The following is a 17,243-nucleotide window of genomic DNA, read 5'->3' as shown; positions in this document are numbered from 1 at the left end:
AAACTCGCTGGTTCGATACCCGGCTCTGGAATTTTTCAAAAAATTATCTTTGTTATTATTATGATGTTTTCACCTCATTTATGATCAACTTTGATCATTTCTTGGTTAAATTTTTTTGTGTACCAATTATTACCTTTTAAGTTTATCATGCAACCTGCATTTACTTCTGGAAATGCAGCTCCTTCTAGTTTTCTATAGTTCCTCATGAAGGCCAAATCACATCCCAAACAAAGGCACTGGTTACATAAGTCTCTGTTTTAGCTTTTTGGTTAGGATGAGTGATTCCTTACATACATTTCCCTTTTAGGCCCAAAAGACATGATGTCTTTGCATTTAAAAAAAAATAGATATACAATTAAGAACTTCTTTTAATCTCTCTGCCTTCTTTGTTACATCTGATATTTGTTCAAAGATTGTTTTAAATCGTTTCAAAGATTTAACAATCATTTTTCTTAAGGTTCTGAATTGTCTTTGCGTTCCCTCTACAGACATCTTCTCTTTAGAGTCCAGTTTCACTCTGTCGTCTGAACAACATCTGATGGATTTAGATCTTTATTCCTTAATTTGTCAGTTTGTTGGAGTTTTTGTGCTGTAATTCACCATTGCTTTCTCGGCCACATCCATTAAATTAACTTTTTTACTTCAATGTTTAGTTTTTGAATTCAGATCTCAAACTTTTCCCAAAGCTTTATGTTGGTTTTGTCATTGCCGTCACCCTAAACAGTAATACGTTGGTTAGCCACAGAAAGGAGGCAATTAGCTTTTTATTCTGTTCTTGCTTCTTTTGTAGTTTCATTCCGTTGCTATGGTTACCTCATGCACCGACAGGCTATTCTACTGCTTCTAGAAAGGGGGGGGGGGGGGGGGGGGTTTGAGGCTGTGAAGGTGAATTCTGCAAATATTTTGAACATTGCACTAAATGCAACCATAAGAATTTGGAACAGGACTTATTAGAAAGATCAGATTTGCTAAAATTTCCCATGATGCAATGAGGTCAAGCATTGTGCGGCTGTCTGTCTGATGCAAAAACAAACTTTAAAAAAGAGAATTCTCCTTTGAAAAAACAGCTTTGGACATCCATGAAGTCATTTTACAGGTTGTAACTTTGACCTTTTTTTTCTTTAAAAACATTAAACTTGACAGCTAGACTGACAGAACTGAATCTGTGAAGGTCTTTGTGTTTATTTCATTTGAGTTAAAAGTTTCTGTTGAGATTTTTTCTTCCTATCACATTTGCGAGGATTGAAAACATCCGACTGACCATCCTGAATTTTTGTTTTTATAAGGAGACCAAGAGTTTCTTAGGTAAGAGCAAAAGTCCAAAAATGCTACTCGCAAAAGTAGCGTTTACGTTGATCAAGAAGACCTCTACGCCACATGCAATGACGGCTAAAAATTAGCCCAAACACAACTGAAGGAAGATTCTGCGGCTGCTTGCAAGTGCAGAGGTCTGCCTGCATTCTCTGGGCATACCGCCTCAATGGCTTCTGAGTCCAAGTGTCACGTTTGATTTGACCGGCCTAATAAAGCCGTGACAGACCCATTTTCTCCTCTGAACCCCATCCACTCAGCCGGCCAAGCAACACTTCTTCTCCTGGCCTAACACTGTCGGGGCTCCCTAATTGGTGTGGGCAGTCTAAAAAAGGAAAGTCACAATGCAGCTGCTCGCATAGATTGTTCTTACTGGTCTACAGCACCTCAAGCATCAACATTGGGAGACATCTGAGGGACGTCGGGGAGCATTTATGCTCGGACATTACGGCAAACAGAACGGCAGACAGGTTGAAGACGTTTGTTGCAGATTCCTCCAGGACAGAGAAGTTTCCTTTCAGACGTGTGACAGAACCTCCAAAGCTGAAACTGCCCTTTTTTACGTCTCACTTTTCAGCCTCCGAAACTGCTGTTGACAGTATAAGACGAGATATAACAGCGTCTGTCAAACCTCCTCACGCCGACACAAACAAACATCACGAGTCTCCTCTTTGTAGCCTGAAATCCATTATTGTGGATCGATAGCAGTCTGTGCATATGCAAGAGGTCAGGACGGAAACCTTGAAAACGAACACAAGCTGTATTCCCACAGTCTGGAGCAGTAACACACACACAAACACACACACACAGGAGCTGCTGGTAATCTGCGTTATAAGGCAATGTCCGGATCATTAATAATGCACTGCGTCTGCTCGCGGCAGGATGCATAAAATGGAAAGGATTCAGGCTCTGGAATTCAGATTTTCTGCACAATTTGGTAAATGTGGAGGTCTCTCTGTAACCTTAAATGCTGTCAATGCTTTCCCACCTTTTTGTTAAAAAGCAGACTCTCATGAAGTCTCATTAACGCTAAGCGTGAGCCTGAAACAAACTAAACAAAAACATAAATAATTTAGCTGAAAGCAATGCAAATCCTTCTTAAAGGAAAGTAGCTCTTGTTAGAACTGGATGTAATGTGCTCCAGTGTTTTACCTTGTCAACGATTAAAAAACTAGAATTGGGAATAAACAAAAGCACAAATAAAGTGTGTTGAGAGGCACTGATGCCGCGGGAGAACAAAAACACCAATAAAACGAGGCTGGATCTGCCGCAGGTTCACCTGCAGCCGCAGGATCTTCATCCAAACAATGGACTCCTCCCCCCTCGCCCTTCCTCCATTTTGGCTGGTTAACCCGGCTGCGAGGTGAAGAAGAAGTGAAGTGAGCAGACCGAGGCGGGTCATGCTGAGATTCCCATCAATAATTCATTGGGCCGCTGCTGCCTCTGCTCTTGTGTTCAATTCCCCTGACAATCACATAATACCTCCCCCCCCCAAAAAAAAGAGAGGAATGGGGGGGAGTCAGAAGGAGAGAGGTCCGCAAAAGGAGAAAATGATGAAAGGATAAAAGAAGGTAGGTATATGGGCTAAAAAAGATCCTTGTTTCTGCTTTAGGGGGGCTTTGGCTGATGAATCCAGAGAATCATCCGAGCTCATGCCGAGTCAACACAGAGGCTGCAGAATTAAAGCAAGAACAACCCGAAAAGGCCCGTCGGATGCATGGAAAACGCTTGCAAATGGGGCTTTCAGCAGCGGCCTGCAGGTGCAGTCGTGGCGGCGACCTCCATGCAGTTCCAGCACGTCCCAATCAGATGAGACCTTCACCCCCCTCCACCCATCGCCACACGGCCTCCACCTCCACGGCGGAGGTGAGCCTCCTGCCGAGACCGCACGGCCTCCGAGGGGGAAAACACTCGACCCCTCTCCTCCTGGTCAAACCTCGGCTGAGAGGAGGTTCTTGCTTCATTTCCACAGATGGATTTTTCCCTCACTCAATGAGAATCAATCAACCAATTGAAGTTCATCACTTCACCACAACCTCAGCCGTCCGGAAGGGTTTCACACCAAACAAACCAATGAGTCGACAAACAGGAAAACCGTGTCAATAAGACAATCGGATCTCAAAAGTAAAGAATCTCATTGATCAGATGACTGGTTGGTTATTAAATCACAACAAATAAAAACATATTTTCAGTTTTTCACGTCTTCGTTTTGTTCTATTTTTAGGCTTTTATCAATAAAATCTTCTGCCTTTATGACAGGAAATCAAGAAACCTTTAACAAAACAAGTGTTAAAATAACATTTAAAAAAAGTTTTTGCTTGTTAAAAAACATAAATGTCCATTTATTCAGTGTTCATTCACAGAAAGAGTTAGCTATGAAATTATCTAGGAGAAACTAAAGCAACCGAACCCACCTAAACCCACGGCTGCATGAGCCCTGATGAAACAACAATCATATGTCTAAAATATGGAAGATTAGAGGTGCTGAAGTAGAATATGGTCGTCGGTCAAGACGCCACTCGGTTCCCCTCATCCCCCCACTGCTGCCCCTTAGCTCACCTGGAGGTCAGAGGAGAGTTTGCTCCATCTATTGTCTCAGTGATGCTGCCCTGACTTTTGACCTCGCCTCTATTGGATGCTTGTAGCCATGCTGATCCGGAAAATTGCTGCTTCTGTTTCTACAGTCATTCTGAACTCAACTAGGAAAAAGACAACAATGAAAAAAGAAAAAAAACTAGAAGGAGCTGCATTTCCAGAAGAAAATGCAGGTTGATGCTGTATTGCTGAATGAAAATGAAACTTAAAGGGTAAAAATAAAAAATAAAAATATAAAATAAAGAAATGATCAATGTTGAGCATAAATGTAGGGAAAACAGCACAATAACAAAAAAGATATGTTTGTGAAAAATGCCAGAACCAGCGAGCTTCTGCACCAAGGATTCCCCATGTGTTTCAATGGAGGCAGAAATCCTGGAAATCCTGGAATATCTGGAAAATTTCAAGGATTTGAAGGACCAAAAGTCACAGCTGGAAAAAGCTGAAAGAGCTGAACATTTGAAGAGTTGGATGGATAAAATAGCTGAACAGTTGAAGGAGTTAAGGGACAAAAAATGACAGAAGATACTAGAATAAAGAAAGAAAAAAAGGAAAACAACGGTTGAATACTTTATAGCATTCAAACCATTTAAACAAACAAAACCAAAGCTTCTTCACGTGTGTTAAGTGTGTCACATGAAGTCATATACGGTTCCAGAACAGAACCAGGAAGAAACGTCAGCAGAAATGTCCGACTTACTGCGACCTCAAGACAAAAGAAAAAAGCGTCTCCTGTCACTCCAGGTCTACTTTCTACAGCAGCAGCTTAGAACACAGTTTCATTGTTTCATCATCACGTTAAAATAATTAACAATAGTGTAATAAAATACTAACTTTGTGAGAGGCTTGTGATGGACTGAATCCAGCACACGCCTGCTGTTCCGTCAAACCCTTCAGCTTATTTATAGAGCGAGGTTCTCTCACACAAAACAAGATGCCTTTACAACTGAACTGATGCTGCACGATTTAACATAGTTCAGCTCAGATCACACCAACAAGACCAAGGGGTGTCAGTTGTATTTCAATGATACTATGAGCGTCAGATTGCATGAAAGCAATGCAGACGTGCCAGCAGTCCTCATGCAGCCTTCTAATAGTACCAGGTCAGTGGGATTTTAAAACACAACATGACTTTCTGACTGAGAAACAAACAGGAGAGCATCTGCAGAGTCACAACTGTGCAGACTAGCTCTGGTCATGTTCTGCATTTGACTGGAGGAACAAACAGAAAGTTCTGCAGCTCAGCTGCCTTCATCCCCAGAATGATTGTGCCCTCAAACGGGTCGTATTGGGATTTTCCTGCTCCAACTTTTTCTCTCTTCTCTCAAATTATCCACCTATTGAGTCCTGCTGTATGTTTGAATATTATAATAATAATATATATATATATATATTATTTTGTGAAGAGCTTTTTAAAGAAGTTGTGTGTCAGACGCAGCGACGCAGAGGATGAGCGCATGCAGTGACACTCAGACACACCCACAGCCTCTGTAGCTCCACAGGGTCTGCACTTTGTTTTCCTCTGTCCTACAGCGGCCATTAACCGGGTTCTGCAAACGTTCATCTCAGTGGAAGAAGAAACCACCGCACTTTGAAGATCAAATGTAACTTTGCATGCACACTGTCAGAACGGGTAAAATCAACAGCTGGTTTAAAAGCATTAAAAGTCAAAAGACGGTTTATCTCTCCCAGCAGGAGAATCAAGAAATAGTTTCAGAACCGCCGTAGCGTCCAGGCTTTGCTTTGTGAACAGAAGATTGAATGTCAGAGACAGAGGGAGGCAGACGAGTGCATCTCACTCAGAAGTCCACAACGCTCTACTGTGACATTTTACAACACACCGGGGAGCACACGCGCCACCAACGCTCCTTCTCCCCCCTCAAGCTTCTCCCTCCACTGTCACTCCCGTCATTTCCCATTAACCCGTCCCGCCAAGCAGCGCTCCAGAAAATCAAGGAGGCCCTGATGAAATTACAGTCAAGTTCTGCAGAGATAATCTCATCCACGTCAGGGATCCAGTCATCAAACCAGCCCCCACCACCAAGAAAAAAAAAAAAACATATCTGAAGACGGTCTGAAATCTGTGCAAGTGCAGCAGAAATGAGCAAATGTACTCTGATTACTCCCTCCAAGTCAAAGTTACTCCTCAACATTTGAAAATTCAAACAGACCGAATATTAAATAAACTGATGAATGTGAATATAAATTTCAATCTATTTTGTTTCATGAGCAAATATGTTAAACACCTCAAAGATTCCCTATTTAGGCATCCATGTGAGGTGGACGGATCTTAGGATCAGTGAGGACACAACAAATAAACAGAAAACCACAAGAAATGAGGACCAAAGGCAAAAGAGTCGGTGAATAAAATGTCCTTTTTCTCACACCTAATGCCTGTTTTGGTTTAGAATTTTAAATGTATATTTATTTTACATTTTATAAACATCTATTTATTTCTATTTGTAAATATATTCAACCTTTGGAAAAGAAGCTCAGCCTTATGCCTCCAGTTCGCTGTGGTTCCGTTCCATAGACAGTAATAAACACAACGTTTACGTAATTCAGAACTTCATTTCCAAAATGTTTCATGAGAAATAACGAGCGGCCGGCCTTTGGCCTTTAAGCTGAAGCTCCACTCTGAAGAAGGAGGTAAAAACTTCTATTGCAGAAACTCTCAGAAAATCCTTTAACATCAAACTGATTGTTATTTCAAAGCTTTTCTCTTTTAAAGTCAATTTTAAGTTCAAATCTCACTTTATATGTCGTTTCAGCCCAAAGTTTCAAAGAGTTCTTCAGTTCACGATAAAAGGATTACAGGAAGACAAAAGTATTTAATACTTTACCCAAATCAAAGGACTATAAAACTATTGTATGTTTGTTGAACAGAAAAGTCACTAATGATTTAAATCTCTACAATCCAAATCACTTTACCTTTTACTCATTTATTTACAATCAATATTTATCTCCTCAGAATAACAGAAACAGGTCCGTTTGTCAGCGTATTTGGTTCTGAACGTTTGTAAAGGTAAATAAATAAAAAAGGACCCGCTGTTTTTCTGACTGTACAGCACACATCACCTGTTCTGTTCTGATGCATTTGTATGTGAAACGTAAAAGACGCCAAATTAAACTGGGACTGCTGTGTTTGTCTAACTGTGACATGAGGTTCAAATTCTCCTGAGTAGATTTGCACAACAGGTTCAAACCATCAGTTCAACTGGGAGCAAAAGCTCTCCTGTGTCCTCATTACAAATAAACAGGGGATTAAAATTATAAAAACGACAACATTGTAATAACTCAGCATGTTATTGTCACAAGAATATTGTAACAAATAGGAGAAATTAAACAAAATACTGACCATTTAGAAACAAGTTTTCTTTTTCTTCTTAAACAGGGTTTAATGCAAAAAAAAAATAACCTAAACATTGACATAAAACATACTCAAACAATTGTTATATTAATAAAATTGTTTATGACTACAAATTAACGAAAAAAAATTTTTTTAATATAAACATTTCTAGGAATTTGGATTAAATTCTAGTTTTTACAGCGGAAACAGTTCGACTAAAATATCGAAGCAAATGTGGCCCCGTTGAAAAAGAAATTCAGCTGTTCAAAGATCAGACTGTCTCTGGAGTCTGTGTCTCCTGTTCTGCGTAGATTTGACACTTTTTTCTGGAACGAAAAAGGTTTTGTTCCAACTGTCATCTTCAGGGCAGCGCGCAAAGACGCGCAGGAGCGCTGCTGTCCGCCGCAGACAAAAGAGGCTCCACGGCGGGACACGGACCTGGCTCCTCACTAGAGGGGGCCCCAGACCCACCTAAACACCTCTCGGGTTCAGCGAGCACTCCCCGCGCGCCTCCCTGCACCACGGATCCTCGTAAAGCCGCACATCCAGGGCGCAGCGCGCCTTCACCAGACCAGAGCCAAACATCATATGATGAGATTTACATAAGGGTCTGTCTGTGAGGATAATCACTCACTTCCTCCCGAATTCAATAAAGAAAACCAAACTGGCTGTAAGTGCTTTCTGGGATTGTCTGGACACATTTTGGGAGTGCTTAAATGGATTTTATGGAGCACTGCCGTTCATTAAAAATGCCGTTTTCCTCTCTGACGCGCATGGGACAGGAAATAAAAACCCGGCCTGTCAGAGAGCGCACTGAGGGACTGCTGGAGGGAAACCCCGTGACCTTGTCATTTCCTATCGATCCCCCTTTTGTTATTGATCAATAATGGTAATCACAACACTGGTGATTCTAAATAAATCCCACTCACCTACAAAGATGCGCGGAGGGCCGAGGAGGCGCAGCGAAAGACCAAACAACCAACAAAACTTTCTTCTCCATGAGACAGATGAGATTTCTCCTTTTTTTCTGTTCCTACCTGCCAGTCTGAGGGCCGACATCCTCTGGAACTCGGGCTCCTGCAGCCACTTCCACATCCTCCGGAAAGTCTCCCGGCCTGACTTTAGTTTACTCCAGGGTTTGGGGTTCCTCAGGAGGTCCGACAGGGTCCCTTGGGAGCGGCACAGCACCCTTTGAGCGAAGATGGCCTGAGGGATGCTGTACCTCTTCAGCTCTGCCGTGATCCTCTGCGCAACCTCTTTGGTGTTGATTTCCTCCAGCTGACCCGAGCCGTTACCCCCTTGCGTCCCCGAGGAGGAGGGCGGTCTTTCTCGGGTGGAAGCCAACACGGGCCCGTGGGACGGAGACTGGAGGTGGGGGTGGGGGTGGTGGCCCGCGGAGGAGGCGGCGGGGTGCCCCGGGTGGTGCATGCCGTTCAGGTGTGGCATCATCCCGGCGGCGGGGCCGCCGAGGCCTCGGTGCTGGTGGTGGTGGTGGTGGTCCCCTCTGGCCAGCATGGACGCCGTGTGGTGCGCGTCAAAATTCAGCATCTTGTCGTGTCCGCCGTGCGTCGTGGCGCCGTAGTTGTGGAGACCCTGCTGGGTGTTGTGGATGGAACCCAAGCCGTTCCCCAGCACCGGGGACAGGCTCTGACCCATCCCGGACATGGGGTCTTTGTGGTAGGGGCTGTAGATGTTGTTCATGCCCGGCAGCCCCCGCTCGTCCCGCATCAGAGTAAAGCTCCCGCTCACGTTCCCGGAGAGCCGCTGGTGGTGGTGATGGTGGTGGGCGAACTTGTCGGACACGGTGGAGATGGGGGGAAGCGGCTGCAGCGGCGTCAGGGTGGTGTAGGTGCCGCTCATTCCCATCCCGGGAGAGGAGGCGTCGCAGGGCACGCTCATGGCGTGGTGAAGCGGCAGTGACAGCTCCGGCCGGTACTCCCCGCTCCCGTCCAGGATGCTGGCCATGCCGGACACCATGGCGGAGCGGGAGGACGCGGCGGCGGCGGCGGCCAGGTCCTGGTGTATCCGCAGGGTGGACGCAGCCGCAGCCGCCGCCGCCGCCGCTCCGGGTCCCCCGGCCGCTACCGACGAGCCTCCGCGGCCGTGATGCGGGCTGTGGCCGCTCATCAGCTCCGCGTCAGGGGCCACGGAGCTGACCGACACCCCGCCATGCAGGCTGCCAATGCCGTCCATTGTCATGTCTGCGTTCATGGCGTAAGCGTCCAGGTCCTTGGCCAGGCATCTATAGGCGTTAGTGTAGGCAGTCTTCATTCATCTGTCCTCTCAGTCCATCAGGGTGAGCACAATTCTTTCTCCTCTTCTTCCTCCTCCTTTCCTGCCGGGATGGGTCAGCAGCCGTGCTCCCGCTTTCCCCCTCTGCGTCCTCCCAGGGCGTCTCTTTGTGTCTTCCCCCCGGAGTGCGCGCATGAAAAAGCCTGTCTTATCTCGCTCGTTCGGGCCCGCGCGCCGGCTCCCCCATATCCAGCCCTCTCCTCCTCCTGCGTTGCTCTGCGCTCCGGTCGGGAGCTGTCCGCGGTCCCCTAGACGCGCCCTCAGCCCAACCTGCTGAGGGGAGCGGAGAGCAACAAAGAGGCTGGGTCAGAGGGGCCTCACCCTCGGGAGTGACGGAGGAACCGACCAATCAAAGGGGGCGAGACTGGGACAGGAGGGGCGGGGCCGTGACTCGGTCCACCAACCGAGGCGTCCGCTGGCCTCAGAGGTTCTGACAATGAGGCAGCTCTGGCTGAAATGAGGAAGCATCCTTATGGTTTGGTACATCTGAAGAATGCAGATTCTTTACGCACAAAGACAGAAAAGTCGCTTCAATCTTTTCTGGAGAAACGTCTTAAGTGATGTTTATGTTCTCCTTGATGATATTCTTTTAGACAAAGACGCTCATCCACAAAACATTAAACTCAAAAAGTTTCAAATTGGTCCTCAGACCAAAGTTGCCCTTTCTGAGCAGGAGGTTCACAACTCATCTCCGTCCCAAACAGAGGAAGCGGCGCTTTCTCTTCATCTCCGAGAAGCTCTTTGCCTCACAGGCATCATTAAAATTTGATCCCATCTCAGCCCTCATCTCATCACCTGCTGCTTGTGTCTGTTGAGTGTAACTTGAGGAAAAAAACATCAAACTACAGCTGACTGTAAAACAACAGCAAGTCTCCAAAGCGAAGCTGGGCTCCTCTTTTCTCACCAGTGCAAACATTTGGGCAAAGATCAGGCTCCTGTTGTAACACAAAAAGGAGGAGATCTCTGGAGTTCTGTAGCATCATTTAAAATAGTTTAATATAAACACACTGTGTGTGTCTATATACATATATTGATGACGACAAAATTCGTTGCATTTATAGAATATTTAAATCCACAATTTGAATAAGTAATTGAATCTTTTTCATTTATTTTTTCAATCCAACGTTTAGAAAAGTTTAACTGATGGATTTTGTGTCCATGATTTTGCCTGTCAGCCCTTGATTGCTTTTGTGAAACTTAATAAAGTTGTGCGAACAAAGAAAAGGCAGAGCGCCCGACCCGACCCCTCTGGTAAAGTCCATTTATCCACATGTGAGTGTTTCTGCCCACTGCAGCAGAGAGGCACGTGAACAGGAGGATTCAGTTGTGTGTGGAGCGTCACATCTGTCACAAAGAGAAACAGCACACGGGTCTGCAGTGTGTGCTCACCACGCACAACTGCTCCCACTCTGACACTTTGGACACTAAGTTTTCCTCCCATGGATCCCAGTCCGGGTGGGCTGAGAGTTTGGGATGTCTTATCCCGTTGAACCAATAAAATGCTGTCATCAGTTCATCCATCTCTAAATCTGAATGCTCTTCCTGACACCACCCTCTGTGTTTACCGGGTTTGGGACAAGCACAAGCAGGACTCTGGCTTGTTCTCTGCTGAGGCTGCATTTATCTTTTTTTTCTTTTTATGTCTGTTTCTTTATCCGTCCGTCCATCCTTCTGTTTTTGTTTCTTTCTTTTTTTTTTATTATGTTTTTTTTGTGGAGGTTTTTTTGTGCTTTTCATTCCTTTAGTGAGATATTGTGGGCCGTCACATTTAAGGGGGCATCCCCCCGCCCTTAAATGCCTAAATCCGTCTCTTGCATAACTGAAGCTAATGATGAGGTGGCATTGTCGGACTTTCCTCTTGCATCACGCCTCCTAAAAGGAGAAACATCTTGACTGCAGGCCGGGAAGTCGAGCTGTTTGGGAGTGTTTTGCAGGATGAAGGTCTGACATCGTGAAAGAAACTGAAATATCTTGAGAAGAGGCTCTGATTTGATGTTCAGTGACGCCGATTTTCTTTTTTCTATCAGTCAGAGCAGGAAAAAGTGAATTTATTTAATCCCACCCCTACTGAGTTACTTCATTTTATGGTTTTGCATGGGTTTCCTAATTCAGCTCTGATCAGATCACGTGCAGATTTTTAATATGTCTAATAAAAGAAGAAAGTGTAACTGTGTTGTTTCTGCTAGAAGCATCTCTGCCTCCAGCATCTCCTGGATTCCCTGCTTGGATTCTCCGGCTTGTCCTGCACAGACGCTCACATTTCTGAAGCCTGATGGCGTTTTGCATGTCAAGTCTGTTTCTCTCCTGGTTGATCTTTTCTTTTACAGAGGAAGTTGTGGGACACAGGTGTCCCCTCACCTGTCAGGATCAGAAGCCGGTGTGTCTTAGTCACTGTCCACTCTTTGTTCCTAGTCTAGTCACTTCTGGCTTTGACTATTGCAGTGCATGTCTCTCTGCTCTTCCCAATAAAACTCAATTAGTCCAGAGTTCAGCATCCTCACCAGAACTCCTTCCTTCCATTACATCCCTCCCATTCTCCAGCAGCTGAACGGGCTTCCAGACATTTTCAGGATTCAATTCAAATCCTTCTCTACACGTTCAAAGCCCTCCATGCTCCTTCTTATCTTCCTAATCTCCTCCATATCAACACTCCCTCTCGCTCTCTCCGGTCTTCTTCTGCCCTTCAGCTGTCCGTGTGGTCACCATGTGGACCCGTGCCTTCAGCCGCTCAGCTCCCCTACTCTGGAACTGTAGACTCCTTTTCAATTTTTAAATCCAGACTCAAAACTTATCGGTTCAAATTTGCTTTTCCAGATCACAATTTTTCCATCTTCTGCTATTTTGTTTGATATTTTATTTCAACTCATTTATTGTGCTTATTACATTTTGTGATTTCATTTTGTTTTACTTTTGATTCTGTACAGTGTCCTGGAGTGTTTTGAAAGGCACTTTTAAATAAAATGCATTATTATAATTATTGGTTTCACTTTCAGGTCTGAACTGAAGTTTCTGTGTTTGTGAAACACAGAAACTTCAGCTCAGAGCTGAATTTCACAAAGGAAGAGGATTGTTCCCTGAAGAGCTCGAAGGCAACACGGTGAACATGATTTCACTTTGGTTTGGTCAAAAACAGCTGCTGTGTTGCTGACATTTTGAAGTAAAATCTTTAATGGAATCCAACTCCTGCTGTTTGACAAGAGTTGACATAAGACAAAAACGCGTCTTCCAAATGTTTTTTTCTTCCTAAATGACATCAGCAATCCGGACGCTGCAGGGGCGGGGGCTGCCAGACCATTAGAAACCATAGAAACAACGTTCTGATTCTTTGTGTTGTGATGCAGGCCAGAAGAATTTCAGCAGCTGCTAAAAGCAGACAGAGGTGGTGTCTGCATGTGCAGAGCTGCGCATGCGCAGACGGACGTGTTGGGACGCTATCGACAGTCTCCGGTGGAGTGATGAACGTGGGAGTTGCTCTGAGTGAACATCATGGCCTGCAGCTTGTTCACTTTACAATTCATTACACTTTGAAGGGCAAATCACAGCTGAAATACTCTCCCTCTGTCTGCTTCTCTCACTCTTTGGTTCAGCACCAAGGAAACAGCCAGACACAAGACACAAAAAACTCACATTGTTATTTTTATTTCATATCTTTATCATCTTTATTTAACATCTTTCAGATATTCTAAATTTAACAGCTTTTTAAAGTTTTTTTTATCCGAAAACTACGGAGCCCTTGTCCTGACATGAAGATATTAAAATATATCTTGTTCCCTCAGATTAATATCTCGTTCGTACGAAATACTATTCCGTTCCCTTGAAATGATTAACTCGTACGAACGCAATAATTATTGCGTCATAAGTCATTCACGCGGATATGCTCTCTGTACACCGGCAAAAGCCGCTTTCAGCGGTAACGTCCGTGTCTCTGTGACCCACATTTGTTCAAAAAAGAAACATGAAAAACAAAAATGATCACTTTATTACTGTCTCAATGAATATAAGAAAAATATCAAAAGTTATCCGCTGTAAATCTATGACGTAAATTAATAACAGGAATGATCGGCTAGTTAGTTAGCATGTAGCCTAATAGCCTTCGAATGTAAAGCGACTGACTGCTAAAGTTAATAAAATACAAGTCCTGAATATTATTATTCCTATTCGACCCTAAACTACAATATCAGCTGTCTGTCAACCGACCAGCCAGTTGCCCAAATGCCGGCATACATCAAAGAGCTCTGCGGCGGCGCTAGTAGTAGCCTAGCAGGAGCTATCTATGACAAAGCAGCCTAGTTATCATAAATCTTTTGATATTTTTCTTATATTCATTGAGACGCTTTTGCCTGCGTAAAGAGAGCATATCCGCGTGAATGACTTATGACGTGAATAATTATTGCGTTCAAACGCAATAATTATTGCACGAGTTATTCATTTCGAGGGAACGGAATAGTATCCTGTGGGAACAGAATAGTATTTCGTACAAGATATATTTTAATATCTTAATGTCAGGACAAGGGCTCCGTAGAAAACAGATTACAGGATTTTTTTCTGCATTCCATAAAAATCCTTTTTGTTCACATCTGTGTTTTTTTTTACATCAGTTGATAAACAGCTGGAAAAAATCCTGAAATGAATCAGTTCTTCACAGAGAAACAGGCACAAGCTTGATCAACTCCAGAGACACCTGAACTAGCAGGTAAAGGACGTAACGGCTGTGACGACAGGTGGGATCAGGATCATCTGTCTCCCCACTGAGCAACAAATCCTCAAACTGTTTCCTCAGGAAAATAAGAACATTTTAAAGAAAGTCTACATTAAAATAGGTTTTTATGTGAGGATTGCAGCAGTTCCCTTAAATACATCTGATATTTGTCTGTTACACATAAATCCTAATAAAGCTGTAGTTTCATGGAGATCTGTTCAGTTTGCCTGCCGCTGGCTTCAGACCAGTTTCCTCTGGAGTTATATGGAAGAAAAGGAAGTCCAACTGTTTCTGTGCACCATACTTTTTACGTTTACTCAAGTATTTATTGTGAATATTGTGAACCTGCTTCAGTCAGTTATTTTACATTTTTATTCCATTTGTAGACCATAAAGTTCCACAGTGCTTGAGTACTTTTGTCTATTTAGCTTTTACTGTTTAATTGTTTGAATAGCTGCTTTTCATTTCTTGTTAAGCAACATTTTCATTTTCCTTCATGATCATTTCTGGATCCTCGGCTCGTCAGGAAAGCATCAAACTGTTGAGGTGCTAAACGCCGCTCTGTGCTCACCGTTGCCGGCGGGCCTCAGACTTACATCAAGCAATAAGCTACACAAAATCAATTTCACACTCTGTGTGAAAGTACTTCTCACCGTATGACTTGCAGTGCGAGCGCTGCAGCGGAGTTTCTGTGGCCCAGACGGCTGACCCGATCCGACGGGGGTCAAAGCAGTGAAGCTCCACCTGAAACTGCAGAACCTTCCTTCCTGCCTCCGTGCTCCAGGTTCCGATTTCTGCTCTGGGTTCCCCTGCAGGCCTTCTGCAGCGAGTCCCTCCACGGCGATGCAGGTGTTGGATGTTCTGCAGGAGCGCCGCCTTGTTTTATGCAGAAAATCTCAGAGTGGAAAATCTGAAAATAAGTTAAAGCAGCTGAACTTTTTTGGATCAGCTTGAAGTATGTTTTTTTCATTTTAGTGTAGAAATGTGAAAACTCTTTTGCTTCTCTTCATTCACAAAAAGTGGATTTTTGTTTTAAAGTTCTTCAGAAAAATGGATCAGATGGACTGAAAACAGGAAAACGTTAAGTCGCTTAGCTTCTAACAGACCAAAACGTTGAGTTTGTCTCAGTTTTAGGGTTATTATATGTGATCATCTCATCTGTTGTTGCGACATCATCCCTTTTTTTTGACGAAAGCTGCACAATAAATCGCAAATGTATCATCATCGCGATATCAAGCTGCGCTATACGCATGTCGCAAAAGATGGCGAAAATTGCAGTGATTGGTTACCTTAAATGTGCAAAAACAATCTTCAAGCAGCATGAAGTAGTAAAGGAATGAGATAAATCCATCTATGCGTTTGACCAATCAGATGGACGCCTTCACATTGTTGACCAATCAGATGAGCCCTTTTATGTTGACGAGGGTCATTTGGAGTTTAATTTAAGTTCTGTTGACTTTTATTTAAATTAAATTGGTGCAGGGAAATGATGTTGTTTTGCCATTTGTTCATGTATTTCAGGTAATATCGTCATCGCAATTTTGATCACTAATATTGCGAGTTTTCCTCATATCGTGCAGCCCGAGTGCATGCAGATAGTCCTCTGACGATGTGGGAGGAGCCTAACTGTTTCCTGATCTTTCATCAGAGTTTGAAAATGTCTCTCAAAAGGCTCCTGTGAGACGGCTGGTGGTTTGAGGAGAGCAGAGGATGAGGAGATGCAAAAGAGGAGGAGGAGCATGCTGGGTAGTTGGGCAGATGTTGCTTTGTTTAAAGACTGTTGTGTAATTAGGGACAGAAGAGCAGAAGCCTGACCCATTTTCTCCTTTTGATCAGCTGTCAGAGAGCCAGGCGGGGGGTCTGCGCAGACACGGCCAGCGGCTCCGTCTGCTTCCTTCCTCAAACTTTCAGCTGCCTCGGTTCAGGAAGGACCTGCAGGTTCGGTAAAAGGCGGTGTCCTTTCAGAGCTCCACCTGATGCTGCAGATCCCAGCTGGTGGGAGGGAACAAAGGGAGAAGTTTGTGGGCAGGAGTAAGTGTTGCAGCAGGAGAGCAGGCGGGAGCATGAGGTAAGGAGAGAGCAGGGAAGCAAGAAAATGGAAGTAATGGGAGGTGGAGTGGGGGGAGGCAGCAAAGGAGCAGCTGCAGGGGGAGGAAAAGAAGGCGGAGGAGGAAGTGACAGAGTTAGGAGTCAGAAGAAAACAGGGACAGGATCCCGAAAAGCAAGTCAGCATCAGCGACATCAGCGACAGTTTTCTAGAAAACCCCCCGAATATCCACACGGCTCACGTCAGGAGAAGACGTTTGATTCTGGTGCTGCTGAAGAAAAGAACCACCATCAAATGCTTCCACGTCACATGAACAGATGTCAGTCCCTGCAAAGGCTGAAAACCTCAAAAGTCCAAATGAGCCTCGTGTCCAGATTTATTTCCTTTCCGTCCAATTTGTTCCCTTTTCTGCAATGTTTTTGAGAAACCTTAAAGATGTTCTGTTGAGCTCTGCCACAACGTTTACCTCTGAATTCAGCTGCTGAAATCGGATTTTCTATGGTAAGGGGACTTTAAAAGAAACATAAATTTAGAGTAATAATAGTTCAGTCTTTCCATTTCTTTAGTATTATTCTGAAGTTTTATTTTGGACTTTTTTATTGTCTTGTTTTTAACTAAAATAATTCTTTCTAAAGTATTAAACCAGCTCTTTCCTTTGTTAAATTGTCAGACTCTTAAATTGTTCCTCTTCCTTCTGTTGTTCTGAAAGGAAAGCAGAAGAAACTAAACCTGCAGAAAAAGATGCTGTTGCTCCTGCAGGAGCTTTCCCAGCTCCTCTGTCTGAGGCGGGTGAGGCGCATGCTCTCCCTCTGCCTCCCTGCCTGCCTCTCTCCGTCCCGGGCCATCTGCTGGGTGCAGAGCAGCAGTATTGATCTGCAGCTTTGTGCTGGAGACCACATGCTAATCTATAGCGTTGGTAACAAACACAGCTCCGCTTTGCCTCGCATCTG

The 17,243-nt window shown here is 44.2% G+C and overlaps 2 protein-coding genes across 5 annotated transcripts in view; both read right to left on the bottom strand.

Moving 5' to 3' along the window:
* onecut2 (one cut homeobox 2) overlaps window positions 1-9,819 on the bottom strand; it is a 38,390-nt gene extending 28,571 nt beyond the window's left edge. For 2 of the 3 annotated variants that reach the window (XM_023960604.2, XM_078955578.1), the window contains exon 1: window positions 8,293-9,813. In XM_023960604.2, coding sequence (XP_023816372.1) covers window positions 8,293-9,526 — 1,234 coding nt within the window. In that variant the 5' untranslated portion in view covers window positions 9,527-9,813. Of the gene's footprint in view, window positions 1-8,292 lie in introns of all 3 variants that reach the window. The other variant, XM_023960605.2, reaches the window with a different exon arrangement.
* A 2,983-nt stretch (window positions 9,820-12,802) lies between these two features.
* The window catches only part of st8sia3 (ST8 alpha-N-acetyl-neuraminide alpha-2,8-sialyltransferase 3), a 39,122-nt gene continuing 34,681 nt past the window's right edge, over window positions 12,803-17,243 (bottom strand). Inside the window, exons 5-6 of one of the 2 annotated variants that reach the window (XR_013659232.1) lie at window positions 16,062-16,238; window positions 12,811-15,156 (exon numbers count right to left, since the gene is read on the bottom strand). Coding sequence is in view for 1 of the 2 variants with exons in the window: in XM_078955460.1 (XP_078811586.1) it covers window positions 16,208-16,238 (31 nt within the window). In the remaining variant the exon portion in view is untranslated. Of the gene's footprint in view, window positions 16,239-17,243 lie in introns of both variants that reach the window. The other variant, XM_078955460.1, reaches the window with a different exon arrangement.

This window comes from Oryzias latipes, chromosome 12 (genome assembly GCF_053564925.1).
Source record: "Oryzias latipes strain Hd-rR chromosome 12, Olatipes_Hd-rR_3.1".
NCBI lineage: Eukaryota > Metazoa > Chordata > Actinopteri > Beloniformes > Adrianichthyidae > Oryzias > Oryzias latipes.
This window is presented reverse-complemented; position numbering and strand designations above follow the sequence as displayed.